General features: G+C 36.0%; 1 protein-coding gene across 1 annotated transcript in view; it reads left to right on the forward strand.

Moving 5' to 3' along the window:
- The first annotated feature begins 4,457 nt into the window (after positions 1 to 4,457).
- Positions 4,458 to 14,431, forward strand: part of Timeout (circadian regulator timeout) — a 222,555-nt gene continuing 212,581 nt past the window's right edge. Inside the window, exons 1-13 of the mRNA XM_076897229.1 lie at positions 4,458 to 4,619; positions 4,735 to 4,888; positions 4,971 to 5,151; positions 5,235 to 5,366; positions 5,445 to 5,540; positions 5,666 to 5,829; positions 7,381 to 7,498; positions 8,830 to 9,092; positions 9,531 to 9,663; positions 9,734 to 9,888; positions 11,100 to 11,233; positions 11,307 to 11,457; positions 11,562 to 11,642. Coding sequence (XP_076753344.1) covers positions 4,526 to 4,619; positions 4,735 to 4,888; positions 4,971 to 5,151; positions 5,235 to 5,366; positions 5,445 to 5,540; positions 5,666 to 5,829; positions 7,381 to 7,498; positions 8,830 to 9,092; positions 9,531 to 9,663; positions 9,734 to 9,888; positions 11,100 to 11,233; positions 11,307 to 11,457; positions 11,562 to 11,642 — 1,856 coding nt within the window. The 5' untranslated portion in view covers positions 4,458 to 4,525. The remainder of the gene's footprint in view (positions 4,620 to 4,734; positions 4,889 to 4,970; positions 5,152 to 5,234; positions 5,367 to 5,444; positions 5,541 to 5,665; positions 5,830 to 7,380; positions 7,499 to 8,829; positions 9,093 to 9,530; positions 9,664 to 9,733; positions 9,889 to 11,099; positions 11,234 to 11,306; positions 11,458 to 11,561; positions 11,643 to 14,431) is intronic.

The raw sequence follows: 14,431 nt of genomic DNA on the forward strand, positions 1-14,431 counted from the left end.
TAACGACGCTTCGATTGAATGCACTTTAAGAGACTTCAAGTTTGAAATGTAGTCGCGTACCATTTGAATACGGGTTTAATGTCGAAACTGTTAAGAGAATGCGGTCATTCGCGTAGTTGTGGACCATTGAAAATTAGTCACCCCATTCAGTATTACTGGTTACCGTGACGAAAATCACGTAAAGTCAATAACACAGAATTCTGATATTCCGTAGCGCATTATAACCTGTGAAAAATTGTGATATACTATTTAATAAATCGTAAGAAAAATTATTGTGACTATAATTGTACGTTATTTTCGTTTTTAAATGGAAGATCGTACAGAACTTTTTTATTAACACCTTACAAGAACTTTTTCATTTGCATACAAATAAGAAATACTTAATATCAGTAGAGGAAATCTTCCTGTTGCCGATAATCAAATCGATTTTTCGACGCGGACGTTCATTAGCTGATTTCACAGGAGCAAATCCCTTTAATTAAACGTCTCAGCAGTGGTTGCAAATATTGACAGAAAATGTGTACATGTTACTGCACGATTTAGCACACACGTGAATGACTTGAGTATCGAAAAAGTTTTAATACATTTGCACTAGAATTTTTGTTATCTAAGCTAACAGGATGACAAAAATGTTCGAGTAAACGAGCTTTCGTATGGGAGAACAACAAGTGTTTCAAATAATGATCGATTTTATTCACTTAAAATAATACAAAATAAAATTAATATTTGCTTTTTTATAATGTTTTATAACACATTGAATGTAAAATGGAAAAATTGGTATTTTATCTATCTATAAATTATTGGCGAAAGTTCGAAAATGACATAATGATACATTATGAAAAATTTCATCCTGTAAAGGAAAGTAAACATCGTGTATGGTGTACCAACAGAAAATTTAGTAGATAATGGGTACTCAGATAATGTAGTAGAGCATTCACATGATAGAACGTCGACCTAGTAGAACGTATAGCTACTATGTACTCGAGTAATGGCTTTCACTATGTTCTTATTTTGTGAACAATAAGTTCATAATTTTTTAAAAAATCTAAAAAATAAAACTAAAATTAATTTCACACTGGTTTTTAGGTAATTTTGTACATTTCTGATCACAAATTGACTGAAAACAGTTGATAGAAATAATAATTGAATGAACGGTTACAAAAAACAATAGCGGAAATCATATCGAAAATTGCAAATGGTCGAATAATTTTATTTATCCTTCAAACGTGCTTCATCTTCGGTTACAGAATTTTCCAAGAAACTTTAGCATTTATCGATAACAATTTCTCAACTTTCTTCTCAGTGTTCAATGAAATACTTTCGCAAACTTTTTTTTTAAGACCAGATTATAACAGTTTCAAGCAAGATGTAATTTTCTACTAAAGTTGAACGATTTTATTGGAGTTGTGATACTACATCGTAAAGAGCAATTAAGTGGACTTATACATTCTTCACGTTTTTAATAAAACGGATACAACGAAAGAGTGTTTCATTCTTTTTCTTCTTAGCTATTTATTTACTTAGCAAGGTTGGCATCGCACCGTAGCAGTAAATGGAAAGTAGTTGAATTTCCGGAAGTTAGGCGCATATTAATACCCGTTCTGCGTGTAACAAGTTTCCCATAATGAACACTCAGATGGTTCCATACTGTTGGAAATCGTAAAGAGTTGCCGCCGCTTATAGCTCATAGAGCCGGACACAATCGCTTTATTTCGGCTCGACTAAATTTGCCGCTTCCAACTCACTCGTTTCCCAGACAGTTATGTTTACGCACGGCGAAACTTACGAAACCTAACTAAATTAACTAGTTAACGCGAGTAGATTATGCACAGGACATTTAACTGCCAGCTCGCGCAACGAGCAGACTTATAGTTTTCCATACCAGTCTACAAAGTAGCCTGCGAAACGTCCCTTAAGTTCATATATGAAGTTATGCACTAGTACCATGGGCTAATGAAATAAACTCGAACGAGTTGGAAGTGGGGCGTTCTGTACAGGAACGATATGCCGTCGACTTAATGCTGGCTGACTTCGATGCTCTATGGTGGCGCGATATCAAACATTTGATCAAACGTTTACAAGTATTATCAGCGACCAACGCGTTATAGCATAATATTTTGAGTGAGAAACGAATACAAAAACGGAAGACTTGTAAGAAACGAGTACAACAGAGCACAAAAATATTGATCAGATATAACTAATAAACGAGTGATAACTTATTGACCTAGATAAGACGGGTGATATTGATTAGTGACCGCATGTTTGTCTCATATTGGTCAAACACGAATCCCTTTGTACTCCATTCTCTCATCCAACATTCTACCTGGCTCCCCTTGCACTTCTATCTATCAAACGATCTGTTTCCCTCTGTTTCACATTCGACTTTGTCCAACCCCCTTCAACCCCCCCTCGTATTGGTTTCCTCCTTGCTGCTCGCCGATTCTCATCGCGAAGGCTTCGAATGTCCCTCCTGCACTCTTCTTCGTATATCCTGGCAAAGAAATTGAATTTATGGCTTTATTTTTCTCGGTCGTGGACAATATCCACCGCAGATTGGTGAACGTGGTACACGATTCTCGGTATTACAGTGAAATAATAGAGCCCTTGCGTCCCTTTCATGTCATCCATGCGGAAACAAGAAAGAACCGCGAAGCGAATTCCAGCCGAGGCTTTGGCGCGCCGCAAAGTTGCTAGAACGAAATTTTCCGGGCGGCCCGTGATTTCACGAGTTTTTGCCGATCGCTTTGCGAGAGTGACGAGAATTTTTCGCTTTCAAAACGAGTCCACAGAAACTTTTAAGTACCCCAGACGTTTACAAGTCCGAAGCGCGTTCATTTCGAAGTAATTAATTGAATGCTTTATAGGGGGATGAGAGAGTCCTTCATTAAAGTTGCTACTTTAAATTGATGATTTGTAAGGACAAACATAGGACGAAATGAATAAACGCTGTAACTTTACTTGTGATTTCAAGCTAAAGGAAAATGTCCTGATTACGTACCGTGGATATACATTCATTTTATTAGAAATTTCGAGCGCGTAACTAAATTTGTGCAAATTTAAATGTTTCTCAACTATAATCTTTATTTTTACTGATGTATGTACAAATTTCATAGAAATGAATTTGTTTTGAACGTTTTCTATTCATTTCTTTAATTTGAAAGTAGTCAGAAGAATTATTTACGTACATTAATCAGCAACGCAGGAAAAGAAACTTTTAGCCGGATTTTGCTCTTCAAGAAAATATATTTTAAACAGTACAAATGTATAGAATTATGTCAAGCGAAAAAAGGAATAATATGAAGCATGCACTTAATCGAGAAGCATCGGGCACAGTGATCATAGTAATCTAAGAACGTTTAATGTTATTACTTATTATATATTCCTTCCTGCTCTATACATTATACATTTCACATTTAAGAAAATTTCTTTTTCTGTATGAAGTTGAATACAATTATAATATTTGTAGAAACTACTGTCTATCCGTCTCAAGACAATGTAATTTTCATATACAATAATTTTTTATCAAACACATAATTTAAAAGTTATTTGCAGTATGCACGTGATCGATCATATCGATCCAAATTTCTTATGCCAGTTAATAATTTTTATGCGAATAATATTTTCTTCGACATGCTGATGATGTTTTATACTAATTGACGGAGAAGTACTCAATGATATGATTAATTTATACTTTAAATAGTTAATACAGAAAGATTAATTTTTCTTTCAACAGTTATATTAAAATAAATTCGTCTAATTTTTTTTTAACTAACGTAAAGAACTAAATGTATATGTTAATAACATTTGCGATGATTATATTGTGAAGCTTCTTTGATTAAAATCCCGATTCGACGGAAGTTGAAGGCACTCTACGTCAACAAGCAGATGACCTTTTTCCCGCGCTTTAGTCGTCACCTGTTGCGTTTGACGTTTCTGCACGGCGTACAATTACTTCTGCGCGTGTTACGTGTTAAATGTTTTGAATGTAGTGTTAAAAAGTGACTATTATAAGTTGGAGTTTCTCTGCAGACGTAAGTAATAATAATGATCTTATTTATGTTTTATTTCGCGTTACTTCTATCGATAAAGGAAACTTAACCTCAAATGTCGCACATGCCGGTTTCTATAATCTATAGTGTCACATAAATTGTACTATTATGATGATTGTATCGTGCTACAGATTCAACTGTAGCACTTCTTTCTTATTTTATGAATAAAGTATCATTTTCTATAAAGTGTTAGGTCGACTGTCAGTAAGTCGTTACACTAAATGTGATTAAGATTGGTGAAATATACATGAAATGCAGATATTATTATGTATAGTGGTTAAAAATATTCGATTTTAAATAATAAGTCATAAGTTGTTTAAGTTAAACATACTCGATTATTTATTTGCAATTTACAAGGTAAAGGTACAGCGTCCTTTGATTTTATTATCGTGTTATTCATTGCAGGTAATCTAGTGATATCTTTGTAATGATATTTAATCTTCTGTAGAAACTATTATTATATAAATAAAATCGTAATGTCCGATTATCTTTCTACCGAGCTTGCAGCTACATGCGCTGCACTTGGTTATTATGATGGATCTAAATACCATTTAGATAAGCATTGTTTAGGTAAGGCTAGTTCCTTCTCATAGGTGTATTTTATAAATAAATATGTTTTTGTACTAGTTAATACATGCTTAAACAATGCGTAAGAGAATTATTAAATTTATTCATTTGATAATAGATGTTATAAAAGATCTCATTAAATACTTAAGGAGAGATAATGATTCTCATGTCGTACGTCAGTTTCTTGGTCAAACCAACTTACTTCAGACAGATCTTACAAAAATTTTTATTTATCATCCCGATAAAGTAGAACTTTGGGATGTGTTATTAAGGCAAGTCAGAAATTGTTTAAAATGATTTATAACATTCAGAAAATCTTGCTATTGATAATAAAAGAATTTTTTATTTACTTAGGCTGATTATTAACATTACAAGTCCAGTTCTAATCATTTATAATGAACAAATCCCCACTGAAAAAATGCAGCATAGTATATATCAAAAACTAGTTGCTTATACACAAGCCTATAAAGTAGCATTAACTGATGATCGTATATGGGCTGTTCTAAGTAATCGTCTAAGCGAAATTCTTAAATTAGTAAGTTGAAATTTGTAACATGTATATATATGTTTACAAACAAAGAATATGTATATACATGAGGTGTCTCATTCTTTCTATAGGACATTGCAGAAAGGGGGGAAGAAAAAGAAATGACTATTGAGAGAATTCTTGTTTTTATTAGAAATGTTTTACAAATTCCACCAGATGAGAATGAAAAACGTGTTGATAATGATGTTACTATTCATGATCAGGTATATTATTAACTGTAATTAATATCTTATCATAGTCAGAAAGAAACACATAATTTTTTTATATCTTATGTTTGTTAGGTTTTATTTGCACTTAATGCATCAGGAGTTGTTGATTTATTGCTGTTTATTTCTAGTAACAGAAGTGAACAGCAATATCATTTACAAGTTTTAGAGGTATGTGAACCAGATAAAATTGTATTAAAGTTTATTTATATTACATAAATTTATTTATACCATACAACAGCTGCATTTGATGTTCATAATAATAATAATGAAGTTTTATTCAATAAATTTGTTAGATTATATCTTTAATGCTTCGTGATCAAAGCGCTAGCCAATTAGCAACATCTGGTTTACAACGTAGCGTCACTGAAAAAGAAAAGGATGAAGCAACACTTTTAGCTGCTCGATTAAAGGAGAAGGAGAAGAGAGTAGAAAGAATAAGAAAATATGCGGGCGCTAGGTGAGTTTAATCAATTCATTTTTTAAATATATACGAGTTGATTCAATGAAAATATTCATCGTAAAAAAACGTAGTATCGTATATTTTCTTTAGTACTATGTTGTAACTAGAACAGAACGATTTCAACGAACTATCATTTCGAAGTTATTAAAAAAATTAACAAATTTTTGTATGAATTACGGGAAAGAAATGCGTCCGTATTCCGCAATTTTTGTCTTTCAATTTCACTTCTTTCGTTCGCGAACACTTTACAACTGTGATCAAGAGAAGCTTATAAAAGTTGCGATCTCCAGTTGCGATATCGATGTTCGACTCGATAAAATATGAAGGGAGTCGAACAAGAATAGGGAATACCCGAGTATAATAATCAAACATATTTCTCAACGCATCGCAGTATTTTACAAATACTTAACAATTACCTCATTCAAGTGTTAACGCGATCTACTAAATGTCTACACAATATTTATAATTGTACGAATATATCGCCGTCGTAGGTAACAGGTGCTTAAACTTATATATACATTTAACGTAAATACGTGTATGCCCTCGTCCCCACACAGCTTTAGAAATTGTTCTCGGTAGGGTCATTTACACTCTAGTAACAAGCTATTTACTCGCACAGTGACATTTGAACAGAAACATACTGCAGGCGCGACAGGATAAACAAACGATTCCAACGCGTGAGGAACAGGTTCAAAAAGGAGGCTAATTTATTTCAATAGTGGTAGTGTTACGTACGCAATAAACGCGACCCAGTTTTCAAAGTAAGCCCACGCACCACGCGAATGAAAGCTTTTATCCACTTGTTGTGACGTACGCGTGTTTTATTCTTCTGCCGTACATTATTCACATCTTTTTGCCGCGCGCCTCTATTTCCAGTAGAAAGCTTTTTGCAACCTGAAAAGGAATCAAAGGCGGTTGAAGTATCGCTCTTTGCTCTCACACCTTATGAACCAGCCGACGTGCAATATTATCGGAAGCGACAAAATGGCACAGAACAGGGTTTTACGCTTAATATTTCGAAAGATGAAAGCACAAAAAATAGGAGAATTACAAAATATAGCGTTCGCGCAAAGTACTGGAGGTAAAAAGTACTGCATTTTTTTAAAAAGTCATAAATAATTGTCGTTTATGGTATTTTTAAAGTGCAGAATTTTACGGTATTCTATTTGTTACATAGTTAATTTATTTTTTCGCTGACGTGTAGTTTAAAAATAATGCAAGTACTACACCTCGAAAGGAACAAAAAAATTCACATAAACCTAGGTCCAATTTACACCCTGTATACACATCTGAATGGTCACTCAAAGTTTAGATATTTTCCAAAATGCTGTTCTATGTAAAAATTTATTTATTCCAGCTCTAATATAGAACTATTTTTATGTTTTGACGATTTGTGATTTCAACACCTGTTTAATATTCGTACAATAAATTAAAGCATACGTAAGAGTGCAGTAAATGCTCGCAGAATGACACGGATCACATTAACTTATTAATTTTTCTAATTATAACGAAATGTATTTATCATGAATTATTTATCAATATATCCAGACATTCGCATTTTGGCGGCACCTATGTCGTCCAAAATATGAAAGCCATCGGAGAGAATCAGCTGCTGTGTCATAAGCCGTACCAAAAGATCGAGGCATTGAATTTTAGCCAGGACAAGGTAATTATCGCAGTTGTTAATTAATACGAAAGCAAAATAATTCAACTGGGACGGTTTCCTTCCTGTTCGTTCCCGAACGAAAGGTTAAGGGGACGTTCCGTCAAACCTGGAAATGTTCTATACAATTAATCTTTAGTTTTCGACGGTAGTTCTCGTTAATGAGTAAGTGGGAAGAAGGCCGGATGAATTTGAATGAAAATACGGCTGTTAATTAGAGCTATCCTCGCGTAATTAGAACCGGCTCCTTGCTTAATGGCGCAGAAACATTTAAAACTAGGTCGCCGCTCTTTTCGCGGACATCTCCAGCCCCCTTTTGCTCCTGTCTCTTGTGCTCTGCTCGACGATAAAGCGATCCCTCTCTCTCTCTCTTACATCGTTATTACCGTTTTCTCCGCGGAACATCCGTATTTGAGGACAAACTTTTCCTTAGCTTGCTTCTTCGTACCTCGTTTCATTATGGGCTGCCATAAATCTACCGGGTCGCATGCCTGACGGCTATCTGAATCGAGATGATCGGTGACCTCTGACACATTTTGTATGGAATCTCAGCCGCTTTCTTCCCTTGACCCTAGCTTTCTTGCGAAGTTGTCACGTAAGAATAAAGAAAGAGACGTGATAAATAACATCTGATTAAAAAAAAACTACGGTTGACATGCTATTTACCTTGACATTTTCTATTGGAGGTTGCAAAACGTTATTGTAATTTTTTCTCTGTACAGAAATTGTGTTTAAGCCTGAGTGAAGGGCTTAAGACTAGATATTTAAGATAATCAGTAACTTTCTTCTATTAGTTCCAATATTTTATTTCAAAAATTATTTATAAATATCGTGCATGATATAATATTTATTTGTACAACGTTTGCTTTTTGAGAGGAGTGCATTATTTTTATATAATACGAATATCGTTCCCCGGGAGAAAATTTTTGCAGGATTATGTCGGTGAAATCGAACAACAAAGAAGAAACTTTACGGTGCAGTTGAAATTTTAATACATGTGTTTTAAATCCTTTCATCCTTTCCTATCCCCTTAAGTAGTATGCATAATTTAGATGTGTACCGTATTATTTTAGATTTCGTACAGCATTAATCTGATCATATTTCCTTATGGTATTTTCAATCGCGCGACGTGATTAGTTGCATGGAAATCTGTAGAAAATTTTTTTCCACATTGCATTTTAAGAGCTATAAAAAAAATGTACAAAATTTTAACTTGAAATTGCTAAATAGCTGACAATATGTACAATTAGATTATATGTATATTTGTTGCTATTTGAAGTAATTAAGTTATCGATTCTAAAATATTATGTAATATACCATTGAATTTGGTATAGAAGAAAGTATCGAAGCCAAAAAACAAACGTCCCATGGTGGACCCAAGGGGTGAACGTACCTCCACGCTAAGCGTAAGGCTGTTCTTGAAAGAGTTTTGCGTAGAATTTTTGAACGCTGCTTACAACCCCGTAATGAAATACGCAAGATCCTGTATAGTGGCCGCAGCTCAAGGTGAACAGTCTGAAACAATTTGTTATCTATGGTCCCTACGGTTCTTTATGGAATTCAATCGCCACTACAAGTTTGAAGTGAAATATGTTAGGTAAGTTCTCGCAAATCTTTTATTTTCTTATACGAGGAAGCACACTGTTAGAGAGTAAATGCTGGAGAAAGCAAACAGATAGTTTTCGAACTCGTTTTACGCATCGTTGCTCTCTTTAGATTCTTGTCTGCCGAAAGTGTTCCTCAGCTACATATTTTCAGTATGAACGTTTCTGGTTCTCTCCTTTAAGTAACACGCGTCGTTAGGGTTGAACCTTTCGTTTGGTAATAATTAATATAATTTTACGAAGAAAGATTGATCATATAAAGTAGTAAAAATATTTTTATACGATTGTTAGAAATTTTAATAACCCTGTAGAAAGCTTTCAAGTTTAAAATGCTAAATTTTTTTCATCATTTGAAGTTATACAAATATTTAGAAATTGTTTGAGCAAAAATTTATTTCTTTTCGATTCATTAATACAGCATTTATCAACAGTGAAACGATATCTACGGAAATATTTCATCTTGTACAAAGACAAATGGAATATTATTACGAGATGATAGTTACCGACAAAAAGAAAATTCCTATTTGGTCTCGAAGATTACACGTTGCATTAAAAGCATATCAGGTGAGAAACTGATTGTTGACGTTTGACCTTTCTTTATGGGCAGAGAGAAATACGTTCTTTGTCTTTATAGGAACTTTTGCACACATTATTGGCAATGGATCAAAGTGCGGATCGTGGTGTTAAGGAATCCAGTAAGGTCATTAAGAGTAATGTGTTTTATGTCCCAGAATATCGAGAAACGATTCTGAATCAGCTTCTCGCTTTTGATGAGATTAAAATGTCTCGGTTCGTATACAATATATTTTCTAATACAAGTACTTTAGCGTTATTCGTTAACCTTTCAAATTATGATACGATGGAATTCGAACTCATTAAGAGCGTAAGAATGAATACTAAAACAAATTTAGCGGGTGTTAGCTGATTCTTCTGAATTCTCGTTTCGATATAGAGACTCGAAGGCCGCTGTCTGAAATTAGAAAAGTAAATTTCCAATGTCCTCTGCGGAATTCCAAATATCTTGTTATCCCGTCGTAGAGCGTAATGCGATGTACCCGCGAAACGCTGCGCCCGTCTCGTCCCAACTATTTCACGGTTCGAGTACCTGTTTATTCAGCGGATAGGAGTGGAAAATGAAAAACTGTTTGCTAAAAGTTTTCTACACTACGGACAGATTGATTCACTTTCAAATCAATCGGCTCGAACAACGAGGGAGCTACTACCGCCCCCGCGTTCTCTTCCTTCTTCTCTCGACCGCGTCCCGTCCCCTATAACGTCCCACCCTTGCGCCCCGTGTCTGCTCCTTTTCTCTTCTTTTCCGCTTCTTTCCTGGAATAAACAACTTTTATCGACCTTCCGGTCGGCGAAATGGGAAAAGGCGGCGGCCGTCCAACTTTCCGCGAGTTTGACGGGTTTTGCAAGGATTTCCACTACGGAAATGTAAGGTCGGCGCGCCCCGCCGCGATATCGTCGTCACCCTGACATCTTAGTGACGGTGACGAAAACAAGACTTGACGGGTGCAGCAAACTTCGCGCTGATGTTACCACTTGGAAACTGTACACACGACGGAACTGTATTAATATCGTGACGGGTATTGTTTCATTCGGAGTGACGTTTCGAATTAGAATTTTATTCAATTCGAAGCGATGTTGTTAACGTAGTTGCTGGATGTTCATTCATATTTTCTTTTGTACTGGTATTAATTGCGATGTTTTTATAGACAGATATATGGAATGTAAAAATTTTGCAAATTTTCTGGGGAGCAATTTATCTTTTGCGCGATATGTGCATGGTCTTTCTCAAATTTCTCATATATTATAATTTTCTGCATATACTTGATAAAGAAATCAGCTGCATCTCTCTTATCACTATGTATAACGATAATAAGCATAGTTATGTAACTTTCTTTCAAGTAAATTAAAGATTAATTCCAAGTACTTTTCTTTTAATTTTTCATATGTATTTCCAAGAATATATGGGAAACATTTGTACGTTTTAGACAATACTTGATCGATCTCACCACGACCGTGCACATATTCTTGAAAATGTTGAGCAACTACTGTGGGAGAAGTAAGCGTAACGTGGTGGTTCAACAAGTGAAACATAAACGGCAAAAGCGTGCGAATAAGAAAAGTAAGAAACAGAATACTCCCTTATTTCACTTAAAGTAAGAACGTACACGGTTTCTAATGTGAGATGCAAACAGAAACTGCGCAGAAAGATCAACCCGCGACTCGAAGTTTAGAAGAGCGTTGGGATGAAATTAGTCCACAATTATCGATCGTGATGCAACAGGGAACAATACCAGTGATCGTTCCATTTGATGCGACATTGGACGTGCCTATAGACGATCAAAAGTACGTTTACTTTTTTTTCGCATTTGGGTTTTAAGAATACCGTGAACTGAAATTTTGAAGCAAGAAATAGTTTCATTAACTCCTTGGTGGTTGTTTCTTGTCAGAGTCGAGGCAATGAAGAACATCCAGAAGTTTCTACGATCAAAGTCCCTCGAGCAAGCTATCGGTCTTATGCGTGCAGCCAGGTAAGAATATTATTTCATTTGGATAACACATTTACACATGGTTAATTATTCTAATCGAAATTCTTTGAATATGAAAAAGAGATAGTTTAGAAAATATTTGAATCGATAACTCAAATATAGAAAGTGAATTTTTAATATTACTCGAAACACTCCTTTTTTTTCTGTAACTTCGAGCATCTTTTAACAGACGTATAGTCTAGTTCTTATCGATTTTTCTAAATGAACTGAAATATTCACGTCTATTTGCACTCGCGCCTTGTTAAGTGTTTCACGTCCTCTGTACTTAACCGATACGTACAAAAAGCGACTTTCTCACACTTGGTTAGCAGATGTGAAGGATGCTTGGGGTTATAAGTGCCATTTACGCGAAGAAATGAATAGCAGCCGCGGAGTTGGAAATAGTACTTACTTACGTTGATGACAGATAATACTCGGCAGAGTTTCTTCACGTTTACCACGCAGTGTCACAGTGGGCGTTCAATCGTCGATTCATTTGCCACAAATAGGAATTTGCTAATGTATTCGGTAAAACGCTGTTTAGTTTTCATTTGTATTTCGCTTTTCTCATTGTTCTCTGCCCTTTTTAAGCGACCATATCGTACAATAAGCTGAGTGCTTTATGCGAAAAGTAATGTTAATGAAATATAATTTGAACAAAAGTTACCTTCTGTTGGACAAAAAACTAAAAATACTGAAAAATGAAAAATATTGAAATCTATAAATTTTTAAGAACTGTGTTGCATTTTATAAAATTTCATCATAAATTTTCCATTATTAAATGAATTTTCTTTTGTACGCTCACGTAGCGGCGCAATTTTCTATTAAAACACAGCGTGGCCAAAGTGCAGCAAGTCGCCTTCACGTAAAATTTCGACCGCATTTTTAACCAGCGACGAGCGAAAATATTCAAAAGTGAAAGTTTGCGTTAGCGAGAGTCGCTCGTTTGGCCGAGTTGTTTACACGAAATTATTCAGGGATGTTTCACGTGTGCTCGATGAAAACATTTGACTTCTGCGGCGTCCATTTTCTTCAGAACCCCGGGCCAATTAATTTCACTAACGAATGTTTGCATTTCCGTTGATATTTGCATTGCATTAAACCCGAGGGGCTGGGTCTGTTCTTGAAATATGCCAGTGTACATCCAATCTGCGTCGGTTCATCTGAACGACTGCTAAACGGCACCGAGCCCCCTGTCCCTTTGAAGTGTTCTGCTTTTAAATATACCTGCGAGCCTCTCCCTCCGTTGACTTATTTCTCCGTTCCATCTCATTGATCCTTTTGGCTGGTAGCCTTAATCGCCGCTTCGATGGTTTCGCCGGAGCAGTATGCTTTGGAGATGAACTCGTTGACGTGAAAAGTAGTTCTTTGCATTCGCTTCACCCTCAAAGCGTTACTTGTGTTCATCTGTTCGCAGAACTAATTGTTAGAATAATTCTGTTTTCATCGACGAAGATCCGTTCTAATTAAACACGATTCTCGCTATTCACTTTTACGCGAATGCATTTCTCGATGTGCATTCGATAGTCGATTTTTCCGTTCTGCTTGCCATCCCTTCGAGTGTTTTTCTATGATGACGTGGCTTTCCAATTTGTAAGGTCACTTGGTTAAAGTTCTTTAATTTAAAATACCAATCAGTGGATCTAGCAATAATGAGCGTGTCTTGACCTTAAAAAGGCTGGAGATACTTTCCAGGGTTTACAGAAAATGGTATTATCGGGAATTTTCATTCAGTTGGGTGATCTTTCGATTGTCGAACCAGTGCGTGACGGTTCCTTTCAGAAATTCTTAGCTTTGTGGAATATCTTCAAGTCATTAAGGGTGAGATGCACAAATATCGAAAAACTATCTATAAACTAAGTTCCTCTCGCATGGAAATACTCTAACACACGCTGACAATAAAACGAAAAGTCTTTAATCTTAAAAATAGCTGTCCTTTGCAATCGTGGCATAAACCTTTGCCCACGGAAGTTTAACGAACCTATACTTAGAACAGTTGCGAGGCAACGCCATCTTCGTCATCCGTAGGCACACACACGCGCAGTATCTCACAACGAGTTCTCTTCAATCCTGCGATCGCACACTTTCAAAATTACAGTCAGCCGTTACCCAAGTATCGTTGTTGGTAAAAATAGTAGCTTAATATTACCAAACGGGATTTCGCGCAAGTTACGAAAGTTTCGCCGTAGTCAACACTGGTCCCAGCGGTACCGAAGTAAAATGGCCGAAACAAAAAGGGCCGCTTCGCTGTGGACAGTCTTTCTCATAAAGCCAGGGAGTTACGGCCCTTCTTACAGATTTTTCTTTAGGCAGTATCATCACCGCAGTACTTCCACGGGGTACTTTAGTAGATTGTCCGTAATATTCTACCGTCCGTTTTATGGGGGTAAGCTTTACCATAGCCGGTACACAATGGGAGCTTCTGGTCCATGCCGACCTTGTGCATACAACAGGATAAAAGGAAGCAAGCAGACTGTTGACTGTAGGAGTATATAGATGTAGGCTCCGGGCCGGGGATATTAATAACACATTTATGGTAATCTGCTAGTATTACAGGAACCAGAGTAATGTACTTGGAATTCCCTTTCATACATATCTTTATGTATACGTGTACATCCTGCGCGTATAACGAGCAGCTTGTCCTTGAGGTGCACGGAGAGATTTCCGGTGATCGCGTTTCGTTTGCCCAGCAAATATTCCCGTCGTTTAGACACTGACTCGGGTACCATCTAATTTTCTACTTGCACAGTCCGCCAACGGCGCACGTGGCCAGAGTGCTGACTTTGGTAGAG

Source organism: Xylocopa sonorina, chromosome 6 (assembly GCF_050948175.1).
Source record: "Xylocopa sonorina isolate GNS202 chromosome 6, iyXylSono1_principal, whole genome shotgun sequence".
In the NCBI taxonomy this organism is placed as follows: Eukaryota; Metazoa; Arthropoda; class Insecta; order Hymenoptera; family Apidae; genus Xylocopa; species Xylocopa sonorina.